Source organism: Monopterus albus, unplaced genomic scaffold, assembly GCF_001952655.1.
Source record: "Monopterus albus unplaced genomic scaffold, M_albus_1.0 scaffold93.1, whole genome shotgun sequence".
NCBI classification, from domain to species: Eukaryota; Metazoa; Chordata; class Actinopteri; order Synbranchiformes; family Synbranchidae; genus Monopterus; species Monopterus albus.
In genome coordinates, this window is record NW_018127973.1 from 249,642 (window position 1) to 263,121 (window position 13,480).

The 13,480-nt window shown below is 42.1% G+C and overlaps 3 protein-coding genes across 3 annotated transcripts in view; 2 read left to right on the plus strand and 1 right to left on the minus strand.

Annotated features, from left to right (window-relative positions):
• Positions 1–4,737, plus strand: part of LOC109964842 (zinc finger protein 358) — a 6,341-nt gene extending 1,604 nt beyond the window's left edge. The window contains exons 3-4 of the mRNA XM_020608376.1: positions 338–1,299; positions 3,250–4,737. Of these exons, the coding sequence (XP_020464032.1) occupies positions 338–1,299; positions 3,250–4,014 (1,727 nt within the window). The 3' untranslated portion in view covers positions 4,015–4,737. The remainder of the gene's footprint in view (positions 1–337; positions 1,300–3,249) is intronic.
• Positions 4,738–5,386: 649 nt separating this feature from the next.
• Positions 5,387–9,079, plus strand: LOC109964893 (zinc finger protein 773). Its single transcript, XM_020608489.1, has 3 exons — positions 5,387–5,610; positions 5,820–6,069; positions 6,148–9,079. Exons 1-3 carry the CDS (start codon positions 5,584–5,586, stop codon positions 7,656–7,658), a joined length of 1,788 nt encoding a protein of 595 aa, XP_020464145.1. The 5' UTR covers positions 5,387–5,583; the 3' UTR covers positions 7,659–9,079.
• A 9-nt stretch (positions 9,080–9,088) lies between these two features.
• LOC109964894 (discoidin, CUB and LCCL domain-containing protein 1) overlaps positions 9,089–13,480 on the minus strand; it is a 12,916-nt gene continuing 8,524 nt past the window's right edge. Inside the window, exons 15-16 of the mRNA XM_020608491.1 lie at positions 10,281–10,304; positions 9,089–10,023 (exon numbers count right to left, since the gene is read on the minus strand). Coding sequence (XP_020464147.1) covers positions 9,395–10,023; positions 10,281–10,304 — 653 coding nt within the window. The 3' untranslated portion in view covers positions 9,089–9,394. The remainder of the gene's footprint in view (positions 10,024–10,280; positions 10,305–13,480) is intronic.

A 13,480-nucleotide genomic window follows, 5' to 3' on the forward strand; every position in this document is an offset into this window, starting at 1 on the left:
CAGCAGGAACAAATGAGCTTTTGGGCAAAATGCCAGCGACAGGGTGGGTTAGTCAAAAAATACTGAGACAGACTAACACATTAGTGTTTTCCTGGGATTTGTTGATTAAGATAAATACAGAACAATGCCAGTTTCCCTTTCACAACTGATATGAAGCCCATCAAATACACACTGATAAGTCAGTTCATAATTGTTCCTAATGTTCACCTCTGTTTTCTCTGCTGCTGCTGCTTCAGTATTGATCTAACTCACATTAGGGCTGTTTTTTCTTGCAGAGTTGTGAAGCTTGCCACTGCCAATAAAAATAAAATCTTTGAATTTCCTTCTTTTTTTCTAGAGTTGAGTCCTTCGGGTGACTACCACTGCATCATCTGTGATCTCAAGTTGTCCTCCAAACTTAAGCTCCTGGACCACATGAACATGCACACCGGAGCACGTCCATACGGCTGCGCTGAATGTGGGAAGCGCTTCTGCCAGATTTACAACTACCGTGTCCACCTGCGCACGCACGCCCAGGCAAAAGTGGATCGTCTTCTGTGCCGCATCTGTAGGAAGGGTTTTACATCACAGGAGGATCTGAAGGACCACCTGTCGAAAACTCATTTTGAGGATGAGTTTTATGAGTGTGACTTGTGCAAGCGTGTGTTTACTTCCCTGAAAGTGTGTGAATATCACGTGAAGTTACACAAGTGCATGCTGGATGTTGTTTGTGAAGTATGTGGCCGCAATTTCTCCTCTCCGAAGTCTCTCGCTCGCCACCGGAAGAAGATGTGCCATCGGAGTTTAAAATGCACAGACTGCACAAAAACCTTTACCAAGAAAAATGCTCTCCTGAAGCACAGCTTCTCTCATCTGGGTTTGCTGCCTTATACCTGTGTACGATGCCGCTGCCACTTCCGCCTGGCGAAGCTGTACCGTCAACACAAGTGTATACCTGATAGAGTTCATTGTGTGGCATGCCTACGAGAGTTTCCTAGTCAGGAGGACTTCCAGCAGCACAAAAAGGACACAGGCTGCTGGGGAAATCAGGAGCCTAAAGGGGATGAGATCAGGTGTTTGGAGTGTGGACAGAGGTTTGACACCTCCGAGGAGCTGAAAAAACATGCTGGGGCTCACCAGAGGGTGCTGAAATGTGCTGAATGTGGTAAGGGGTTCCGGTCTGCCTTGCTGTTAATGTCCCACATGGGCGGCCATGCTGGCAATTCACCCTGCCTTTGTCAGAGGTGTGGACTGGGCTTTCCCCACCAGCAGAACTATGATGGCCACCTAAAGACCTGCGGACAAACACCTCAGCATACAGTGAGTTTTAAAGAACCAAAAGTGTTTTTATCTGCACTACACTGCCCTCCCTCATTTTCTAAAGTGTAGTGTGTATTTTTAGATAGATTTCCTACCTTGGGCAGCTATTTGTTTCAGTTTGATGTGTGTGTTTGCTTACATTTTAACTTCAGGGTTTGACTTTCTGACAAAATTGAGCTTACTTGAACCACCAATAACAACTACTTTGCCAAACAACCCTTTTGGCAAATGCACTTTTGTGTAATGATAAAAAGGTTTTGTTGTGATTGTAAATTTTCCTCAAATAAGTTTTTAGGTCATAGTTATTACTTAAACCGATGAAATACTGTCAGTATGGAAGGTATTCAGACCCTTTCAAGTTTTCCACATTTTGTTAGGATTCAGACTCATCTTAAAATGGATTCAATATTTTTTTTTCCTCATCAGTCTATACACAATACTCTACAATGGTTAAGTTAAAACAGGTTTTTGGAGTGTTATTAAAAATAAATGACTGAAATATCCCATTTGCACAAGTATTCCGACCCTTTGTCGTCGTTGAGATGCTTCAACAGCTTGGTTAGAGTCCACCTTTGCCTGATTTAATGCATTGGTTATGATTATGAAAGGCGCACACCTGTCTGTTTAAGGTCTCATTGTTGATGTCAGAGTGAAAACAGCCATGAGGCTGAGAGAATTGTCCATAAACCTGTGAGACAGGACTGTGTCAAGACACAGATCTAGGGAAGGATACAAGAAAATTACTGCAGCATTGAAAGTGCCCAAGAGCACAGTAGCCTCTATCATTCGCAGATGGAAGAGATTTGGAACCACCACCAGTCTTCACAGATCTGACTGCCCAGCCAAATAGGAATTGGTCACACCGGTAACCAAGAACCCAAGGGTCACTATGAATGAGATCCAGAGTTCCTTTTCTGAAAAATGGGAGAACCTTACACAAGGACAACCATCAACGCAGCCCTCCACCGATCAGGCTTCTATAGTAGAGGCCAGATTGGCGGAGGGCCTCAGGACTTTCAGTCTTTTATTTGCTCAAAACACTGCCAAGTGTTACAGGCTTTCTGTTTTCCCAAAGATGGAACTATTTAGCTACAATTCCCAACAGCATGCATGGAGAAAACCAGGCACTGAGCATCCCCTCATTAATAGCATCCCTACAGTCAAACACAGTGGTGGCAGCATCATGTTGTGGGGATGTTTTTCTGTGTCTGGAACTTGGAGACTAGTCAGGATAGAGGGAAGGATTAATGCAGAAAAATATAGAGCGGTCCCGAATGAAAACCTCCAGAGTGCTCAGGATCTCAGGCTGAAGCAAAGGTTTACATTTCAAATTGACAATGACCCAAAGCATATGGCAAAAAAAAAGAAAATGCAGGCATGGCTTTGGGAAAACCAGAGGCACGGAGTCTGGAGCTGAACTCAACAGAGCACCTCTGGAGAGACCTGAGAATGGCTCTGCACCAACGGTCGATGTCTAGCCTGGTTGACCTTGAATGATTCTGCTAGGAAGAATGGAAGAAAAATCTAAAGGAAAGGCATACTTGGCTTGCAGCTTCATTCTCAAGAAGTCTTGAGGCTGTAATTGCTGCCCAAGGTGCTTTAACCAAGTACTAAGTGAAGGGTCTGAATGCTTATGTAAATGATGTCAGTCTTTTCTTTTTAATTTATTTTCAAAACATTCTCAGGACCTGCTTTAACTTTGTGGAGTATCATATGTAGACTGATGAGGAAAATAATGAATCCATTTAAAGATGAGTCTGAAACGTAACAAAATGTGGAAAACCTGAAAGGGTCTGAAAACTTTCTGTACTGACTGTATAACATGCCACTGGACAGTGCCAGAGTAGCTGTTTACCAATTTCTCCACATTGGTTGTATTGACAAGTCACAGCAGTGTGTTGTAAATTTCATTTGCTAACTGGGATGTTTTTGTCGTCTTTCCCATTTTAGAGTGCTCCCTCCAAACGTCAGGTCTCAAAGAGTTCGCCGTCTGAGACACAAACACTCAGTACAAAACCAGACTCGACAAATCCAGCAAATCCAGTCACGCTGCCTGCTGCTGTTTTAAACAGCCCTACTGCACCTGTTATAGAGTCTCCTAGCCCAGGGCCTGTGACGGGGAGTGTGTCCCCTGACTCTGGCCCATCACATGGGGTATGGAAGCTAACCCTAGACAAACAGCCACCTCCTGGTGCTACACTTGTCTTGTTTCTTCCAGTCTGTCCATCTCAAAATGATGGCATGACACTGCCTTCTTTTGAAGTCTCACTAAAACCCACTGTGGATTTGGTAACTGAGATTACACAGGATCCAGAATGTGAAGCACCTCTGGATTTGTCTCAAAAGTCTAAGCCGTCAGAGTCTGCTCTGAGTAACATTCCTCTTCTTCCTATTAAAAGAGAGCCAGAAGAATTTGAAATCTCAGGAGAGGCTAATGGCACTGAAGGAGAAGAATTTAAATATAGTGGTAGCAAAGCCATCATTAAAGCAAACCTAGGAGAAAAAGATAAATATGCCGATCCTTTGGATCTCACAACTTTCAGTAAAACAGCCTCTGGACAAAAAATGGATATTAAGAAAGAGCCTTTGTCTCATGGCTCTGATTTTGATTTACATTCATCCACCTCCTGCCAGCTGCTTGACTGTAGGCTAGAGGAGGAAATGAAGATGGAGGTTGATATTTCACACCCTGCCTGTGCTGATACAGAGAAATGAAATATGGGGGGGGCAGGAAAAAGAAACGTAAAATTCTCTCTGTTGACACATTCCCACCTTGCAAAGGACACAGTAACTGTTCTGCTTTACCTGTTGCCATGTAAAGCAAAACTGGAGGTGATGGTACAGTAGTTGGAACAATACTAATGAATATTGTATATACTGTATTTCTGTCTAATTGGTACTCCATATCTACCAACATACGGTTAAATGACAAGGCAGAATTTTCCACAAGTACGAGCAGACTCTCTCTTTGTTTTTTGTCTTAGAGTAAGAAAGATTCTGTATTAACATTAAGGAGAGTTTTGTTTGCTTTGTAATTTCAAACATTCCAAGCTCTTCTTACGCTATTTATTTCACTTGCTTTTGGGTACAGCTTGTGACTTGGGCCACCAGAGCAAAAATGGTACTGTAATAGTCATGAATTCTATGCAATATTTTGCAGTGTTTCCCACAGCATTAAGAATTTTCCTGATTTCTACTCTTTATGTTTGTGTGGGGAAAATTGAATCCTTAAGTTTATTCATTCTTGTTATGTTTAATAAAAGCACTGGATTGCATACTATTCAGTATAAAACTTGAAATGATGTGCATACACACTTGACCTTTGATACTAGATTAAATTGTATTGTATCATTTTAAATAATGTTACCCAACATTATGATCCACATTTGCTGAGTCTTTACAGTCTACAGGTATCTTTTGGTGTTTTTCTAAGACAAATAAACTTGTCCTTGATGCAAGATTGGTTAATATGTTTATTTATTTATTTTAGACTTTAACTGCATGCATGTGTGCAAAACCTTGGTCTCCAAATTTCTCAGCTCTCATTCTGAAGAAGAATCTGTAGGGTGTGCTAGTAAAACAAGGCTGATCCATGGAGGCCCCATCAACCTAAAGGGCTTACAGGATTTGCTGCTGATGACTTGTCAGATACCAGAGGACACCTTCCAAGGTTTTGTGGAGTCCATGCCTTGCCTATTCAGAGATGTTTTTGCAGCATGAGGAGGACCTATATAATATTAGGTAGGTGGTTTTAATGTTGTGGCTGATCAGTGTATATGACTGATTGATTATTGTAGAAATTTCTGTATTACTATAATGCCTAAAAATTTTCCAGATATAAACTACTGTTCTGTTTTATTACCATGTTTACATTAAAATTACTATTGATCAATAGACTTTGTTCTAAAACTTTTAGAACTGTTATGCTGTTAGTTTTATCTTCTACACGTTTTTAAAATAATTGTTTTAATTTTATTTCAATGTTTCCTTTTGGTCTCGTACGTATTTCTTATGTATGTTTTTACTTTTTAGAGCAAATCTATTTAAAGGGGGAAGAGAGAAAAAACTACAACTCCCGTCACACGATTATAGAACCCGGAAATACAATCTCTGCATGGTGACGAGATGTTTCAAAGGGAGAAGGCTCGAGTACATTAGAGATAAATGAAAATGTGCATTTTTCGTCGCTTAAATTATTTTGAACCTCAGTGTCTGAATTTTTGAAGTCGTTGACGTGAATCTCAGTCGTCGGTGTGGCGCCAACAGCAGCGTTTGTATTAATTTATGGACAAAGACAAGTGTAGCGACGTTGTAAGTCGGCGACCCCGTTAGTTGATTGAGCTAAAATAATTTAACATTACATCAATATGTTTTGAAATGGACTAATAGTTTCACTGGCGTTTAATTAATCATTACCCCACAGTAAGCTAGGCTGTTGTGTATTGTTTGAACCCAAGCCACATTTATGTGTAGCTGACTCTGTACAGACTCTGGGCTCATGCTTTGTGTACTTCTTGCAGCATGGTCAGTGCTCCTGGATGGAGATGCATCAGTTCATTGGTGACCTTATCACGTCTGGAAACACTTTGAAGGATCAGCCAAATGTTCTAGATGCAGTATGGGGTCTGGCTGCTGGTAGCACTACAGCTCTTGCATTCAAAGGTGCTTCTCTTCAGCAACCTCCACCAAGCCAGGACAAGGCAGAGGCAAGCCAACACAGCCAGCCCCGGGCAGCACAGAGAAAAGGAGAGACTGGGGAGGGAAGAGAAGGTGAGGTCTCAGAAAAGGTTTCTACCATTTTCTTGCCAAAACATATTTAGTGTTCTAATATTATTTCTTAATGTTTAGATGTGCATCATGCCTGCACCTGCCCTGGCTGCCCTTACTCCACCTCTTCACTTTCCTTTGAGACTTTAAAACCCACACAATCCTTATCATCACCACACTCAAATGCAGTCTGCCACTCCAAAGGCCTTTGCAGTATTGCCCCAGGGACCCTTAACGTGGGCTTATTGGACACCTCTGAACCAAGCAGCACTACCTCATCTGAGCAAGTGACCAGGCCGTCCAGCAGACTGCAGAGGGAGGATGCAGACAGGGGGGCTCGAAGCCCAGAGCAGAACTCAGAAACTCCTCCTTCCAGAGTGTCCCACCTCTCAATGTTTCCCTGCTTCTGTTGCCACCACAGCCTCCAAACCTGCACCCAGATACTGAGCCACCAAGAAGGCACAGATTCCCCATTTTCTCATGCTCATCATCATTTTCATCACCACCACTGCCCAATAAGATCTTGTTTTTCCTGCCCTCAGCTTGCCCACTCTCACTCCCCACAGCTCTCTGGTTCCTGCTTATCTTGCCAGCAGTCCTTTCCAAGCTGTTCTCATGTCTGCCACCACCAGCACAGACCAGCACAGCAAGAAGAGGACAGAGGCAGGACAGCAATGAGCCTCTTGTTGCTGCACCCTTGTATGCATTGCTCTGCCTCTTTTTCCAGACCGTCACAGCTGCTGCAACACCAGCGCTCTGAGCATGCACACAAACCATCTGGCTTCCTCTGTACAGAGTGCGGCAGGGCCTTCAACTCGCACAGCAACCTCCGCATCCACCTCAATGTGCACACTGGTGCCCGGCCCTACTCCTGCTCTGACTGTGGCAAGAGTTTTAGCCAGTCAGGGGCTCTGAAGATCCACAGACGGATTCACACTGGTGAAAGACCATATTCCTGTGGCTTCTGTGGCAGAGGGTTTCCACATCTGGCAGGGGTCCGGGCACACCAGAGGACACACACAGGGGAGAAGCCCTACTGCTGCAGCCAGTGTGGAAAATGCTTCACACAGTCAGGAGCTCTGAAGATCCACACTCGCATCCACACAGGAGAGAGGCCTTTTACCTGCAGCCTCTGTGAGAAAGGCTTCTCCAACCGTTCTGGAATCCGTTTCCACTACCGCACAGTCCATGGACTGGCTCCTGAACATGCTGGGGAAGCTGGAGCTGGGGTTGTATATCGTAGACCAGCAGGTCGTAGTTATCTACCTGGTCGTCCCAGGACTTTTCCACCTGCCAGCACTGATCTGAATAACAGCCCAGACAGCAACTCAAACACAGCTCCAAATTCCAGAGATTCTCCGGCATTGACTGCAGCTCAGTCCGAGAGAAGAAACCCAGGCAGTAACATAGAGGGGCTGCTATATGCATGTGAGGACTGTGGCCTGCGTTTTAAAGATGCCCCATCCAGGAACAGACACCAGACTTTGGTGCACTACTCCTCTGAGGGGAGAGAGGAAGAGGAGGAGGAGGGGGGGTGTCCAAGGAAGGAGGTAAACATAAACAGGAAGGTCCAGGATAACAGTAGGGAATGAACTATTGCTGTTGGTGCCTTCCAACAGGCTCAACATCACATTGAAACTGCAGAGTAATTATTGTAAAAATTATGAGTGGGGAATATAGATGAATCTTTTTTCAGTTTGGAAAGTTTTTGATATTGCAGTACTTGTGTTCAAGCTACTGTATAGACTGAAGTTTTCAAGGCTTTAAAAGATCATAGAGAGATCCTGTATAGCATATACTGTATGCAGAACTCAATTCAGTCCAGTGTTTCTAGATGGCATGTTTGAACTATGTTTTCTTTAAGTATGCAGGTAGAAATTGATGTGTCAGACTTTGTACCATTAGGATGTCTTCCACCTATGAAAATATTAAGATTTTCACAGTCTAAGGCACGTCATTATCTCTGACGTCAGTCGAGAATACACGTCCACAAACCTGCTTAGAAATCTGAAAAACAATGCTTTAGAATTTATCAGGTTTTTAAGTTTTCTCCAGTACACAGAGATAGTTGCCTATTGAAACAAACAGGAATGTTAATGACAGTAGGCTAAAGTATACTTGTATTGTGTGGCATTCATGCGGATGGCAAAGTAAGAATTTCATTGTACAGGGAAACACGTTTCCTAACTGAGCATATGACAAACGCTTTGACCTTGACCTAAAATCAGGGCTGAAGCTGTATCCCACAGCATAACTCACTCAATCCATGGCCACATTGTGCTTCTCATTTCTCGCTAAAGGTTACATCTGTTATAAGTCAAGAATTTTTATGTTTAATTTAACATTGTCCAAACAATGTTGTAGAAAAATTAATGTAATCATTTTAGAAACAGCTTCAGATGTAGTTGAGGACCCTTATTATACAAAATGCCTTATTAACAGGAAAAAAGCATAATTTATCTTAAATGGGAAAAAAAAATCCCCTTTGTATTTTCCTTCTAAGGTGATCAATGTGAACAACAGCAATGTCCTGTCAGTTTAAGTTATTTAGTCATTTTATCTGTTTATGATCCAGTGGACTTTACACAGCACAAAAAGCACCATAAGGAATAGAGTTAATTTTACTTAATTCTTTAAGTGTTTCTGACCTTTGGGACAGTTGCTGTACAGTGACACAGCCAAAGCCCACGAACAAGAAGGCCAGTGTTTATGTTTTGTAGTATTTTGAACCCCTCAAAGGGAAACGTCTCACTTTGCCAGACAGGGGGGTTGAGTTCTATGTATCTTACTGTGCTCGACACTGCAACAGGTTTAATCGCAGGTGCTTTGGTCCATGTGAAGTCCTCCAGCATAATCACAACACCACCTTGCCTGTTGTGCCTTTGTTATACTATAATTCAGGCATTTACCAACCAGTATCCAACTGTTACTTTACTCTGTATGTCAGGAACAGATGATAATTATCTGAGGAATCAGAAGCAGCAGACAGATACTTACAGTCCATTACTATTAGATGTTCTTACAGTGTACCATTTATAGTGTTTTTTTTTAATAAAATGTGGAGATTATACATTGTTTTGTGAGAACAAGCAACATTTGTTTCTTAGCATTAATATGTTGAGTAGACTGAAGCCTACATTTCTATATGTGCTTTCTGAAAGTACAGTTTGAGATTAACATTAATAAACAGCATCTCTGAGGCACAACTGAACCTGTATCTTCTTTGTGCATCACAGGATATTTCAACTGTACAGCGAGATACTTCCTGGAGGGAAATGTTTGGGTTAATATGGCTCTCAGATTATTCCGTACACTGAATAGTGACCCCTCAATGCACAGTGGTCCACAGTGCTCGGTCTCCATCACTCGCTAGAAGTTCAGCTCTGTAAGCATTAGTCCAATCTGGAGAACACTGTCCCAGCATTTGAGATAAGTCCACATTGGCCTCTGGTTCCAACACACGTTTTAGCTCGAGTCTTTTTTTTTTTAAACTCCCTGTCTGAGCTTTCTGGGCGCACAAAGGCTTCTCATATGTGTGCTTCTGTAGTAAAGCGTCACATGACTTGGGCTCAGCATAGACCACACAGAGGGGTCGTGGGCCACTGGCCTGTAGTACAGGAGTGCAGTAGCCATTAGACAGCATCCTGTGTGAAGGGCAGTCATACTGAGTATGGCTGGATTTTGTCTTGGCGCCAGTGGTAGGTTCTGGTGTAGGAGATCCATAGGCTTTGCTGTGAAGGATCCCTGTCAGTGTTGGCAGGTTGGCCTCAGCAGACTGCTCACTGAATGGGGTGGCATACTCAGGCTCTGGGGGAAGTGGCTCGGCATACTCTGGCAGTGTGCCTGGAGTGTCATAATGGCTCAAGGTGAAAGGGGCGGTGTAGCCCTGATCTGAAGAGGGTCTAAATGTCGACCCAACCTTCTGTCCAATGGCTGCAACAGCAGGCTCTGCATAGTCTGGAAAGATTATTGAAAATGAGTCACTGCATTTCTATTAATTAAAACAAGTATTGGCATATTATGGGTATCAGCTGAAATCAGCGCTCATCAAAATCAGTACTATCAGTTGTGAGCAGTTGCTGGGCAAACAGACTCCAGGAGGTTACTAGTCCCAGCCAAGAAATAGTGTAGTACATAACCTGCTGTAAGGTGGTGACATATCATTTTCACACTTGGGTTTTTCTATGGATTAAATGAATGTATTCTATGTTGACAGGAGAGCTTTGGTTGTGGTAGACGGATGTTGTTACTACTGAACAGAACCAGACTAGCTATTTCCTCTCTTTCTAGTCTTTGTGTTGTGCTAAGCTAACAGTCTGTGGCTATACAATACAGTAGCCTTATACACTCACCGTCCAAATTAGGTAGTTTAACATTTTGGGAAATATGATCATTTGCTTTCAAGTTAGATTATTAGATCTACAGTATTGTTCAAAATAATAGCAGTACAATGTGACTAACCAGAATAATCCAGATTTTTAGTATATTTTTTATTGCTACATGGCAAACAAGTTACCAGTAGGTGCAGTAGATTCTCAGAAAGCAAACAAGACCCAGCATTCATGATATGCACGCTCTTAAGGCTGTGCAATTGGGCAATTAGTTGAAAGGGGTGTGTTAAAAAAATAGCAGTGTGGCATTCAATCAGTGAGGTCATCAATTTTGTGAAATAACAGGTGTGAATCAGGTGGCCCCTATTTAAGGATGAAGCCAGCACTTGTTGAACATGCATTTGAAAGCCTGAGGAAAATGGGTCGTTCAAGACATTGTTCAGAAGAACAGCGTACTTTGATTAAAAAGTTGATTGGAGAGGGGAAAACCTATAAAGAGGTGCAAAAAATTATAGGCTGTTCAGCTAAAATGATCTCCAATGCCTTAAAATGGAGAGCAAAACCAGAGAGACGTGGAAGAAAACGGAAGACAACCATCAAAATGGATCGAAGAATAACCAGAATGGCAAAGGCCCAGCCAATGATCAGCTCCAGGATGATCAAAGACAGTCTGGAGTTACCTGTAAGTACTGTGACAGTTAGAAGACGTCTGTGTGAAGCTAATCTATTTTCAAGAATCCCCCGCAAAGTCCCTCTGTTAAAAAAAAGGCACGTGCAGAAGAGGTTACAATTTGCCAAAGAACACATCAACTGGCCTAAAGAGAAATGGAGGAACATTTTGTGGACTGATGAGAGTAAAATTGTTCTTTTTGGGTCCAAGGGCCACAGACAGTTTGTGAGACGCCCCCCAAACTCTGAATTCAAGCCACAGTACACAGTGAAGACAGTGAAGCATGGTGGTGCAAGCATCATGATATGGGCATGTTTCTCCTACTATGGTGTTGGGCCTATTTATCGCATACCAGGGATCATGGATCAGTTTGCATATGTCAAAATACTTGAAGAGGTCATGTTGCCTTATGCTGAAGAGGACATGCCCTTGAAATGGTTGTTTCAACAAGACAATGACCCCAAACACACTAGTAAACGAGCAAAGTCTTGGTTCCAAACCAACAAAATTAATGTTATGGAGTGGCCAGCCCAATCCCCGGACCTTAATCCAATCGAGAACTTGTGGGGTGATATCAAAAATGCTGTTTCTGAAGCAAAACCAAGAAATGTAAATGAATTGTGGAATGTTGTTAAAGAATCATGGAGTGTAATAACAGCTGAAAGGTGCCACAAGTTGGTTGACTCCATGCCACACAGATGTGAAGCAGTTATAACAAACTGTGGTCATACAACTAAATATTAGTTTAGTGATTCACAGGATTGCTAAATCCTAGAAACAAAAACGTTTGTACAACATAGTTTTGTGTTTGTACAGTCAACGGCAGACACTGCTATTTTTTTGAACACACCCCTTTCAACTAATTGCCCAATTGCACAGCCTTAAGAGCGCGCATATCATGAATGCTGGGTCTTGTTTGCTTTCTGAGAATCTACTGCACCTACTGGTAACTTGTTTGCCATGTAGCAATAAAAAATATACTAAAAACCTGGATTATTCTGGTTAGTCACATTGTACTGCTTTATTTTGAACAATACTGTATCTTCTATCTATACGACTCCTCTACACCCACTGACCACATTATTAGGTACACCTGTATAGTTGTATGCTATTCAATGTAACACTTCTGCCTTAAAATCTGTGTTTAAGCTCAAAATGTTTCAATCTTTTGTAAACTGCCATAAATGTATAAATTCAAATATATGTTTATTATTGAGGTCACAGTTAAAGGTGGTGTTGTACTGGACTACATTATATTCAGAGCTGTTCCTAATATTCTGATCATCTATGTAACTGGGGAGGACAAAAAATATAGAGACAGCTCTGAAGCATTCAATTATACTGTACAGGTGTACCTAATAAAGTGGCCGGTGGGTGTACAGGAGTCGTATTAATCTTCTAATCTAACTTGAAAGAAAATGATCATATTTCTCAAAATGTTGAACTATTCCTATGAAGAAGAAATAACTTTCAGAACAGTTGTAGTGATCACATTTTTAACTCGTGGTTGCAATGAAATGTTTCATCATGTAACTGCAGCTTTTTTTTCCTATTATTCTATATACCCTTGTAAACAGTTTTGCAAAAGACACTTTGTCTTAGTGAATTTCTCCTAAGTAAAAGTGTCATTCATCATTGTCACCTAATTAAAAACTTTCAAACCATTTAATGTCATTAAAGTGCTCATAAAATACTGAGATCATTTGTAATTCAATGTTGGCTGACTGAGCTATTCCCAGTTTTGTGCCCATATCTTGCTGCTTATTTTAGCTTTCTCCACCTGCTAACAAAGGCTGTGAGATAAAAGGCTTGGGACTAGGTAAGCAAGGGAAGCTTGAGCTTAGCATTATTTTTTTTTTCACCATTTCACAGCAGACTGTCAATTGTTTATTTACCTCATCCAGAGCCAATGATATTTTAATTAGACAGGATTTAGGGAGGGCCTTGATTGTCTTAGCATTGACCATGTGTTTTGTTTATCACTGGACTGCTTAGTGAAGGGCCCCCCTTGCTGAGGGGTGGGATGGGGGAGGCAGAGAGGGGCCTGGTGGTGGTGGGGAAGTAGGCCGGGTGCCCTTTATCCAGCTCCAATTAAAGGGTCTCTTTCAGAGAGGCTCATGGACCAAAGAAAAGAATGTTTATACTGTGACTGGTGATGGGCTGAGCCAGGGGAAAGAATGGACAGCCCATGGAGAGAGCTGTTTGCCTGTCAGGCCTGGTATGAGCTGCTCAAACGGATCACTGACGCCACAGACTTAAAGCACCAAAGATAAAGGAGGGAAAAACTTAAATGACCAGTATAATCTGAATAGGCTATGAAAAACCAGTAAAACAAGGGAGGCAGCTGATGATACTTGTAGAAAGACTGACCTGTAGCCGTGCTCTGTTAAACAAAGCCATAAAATATCTCTAT

Bases quoted from the DNA above. Each gene is read 5' to 3' on its own strand.
- LOC109964893 (XM_020608489.1), top strand. From the start codon at position 5,584: ATGGACAAAGACAAGTGTAGCGACGTT. The intron at 5,611-5,819 runs GTAAGTCGGCGA...TACTTCTTGCAG, and splicing joins AAGACAAGTGTAGCGACGTT to CATGGTCAGTGCTCCTGGAT. The intron at 6,070-6,147 runs GTGAGGTCTCAG...CTTAATGTTTAG, and splicing joins GACTGGGGAGGGAAGAGAAG to ATGTGCATCATGCCTGCACC.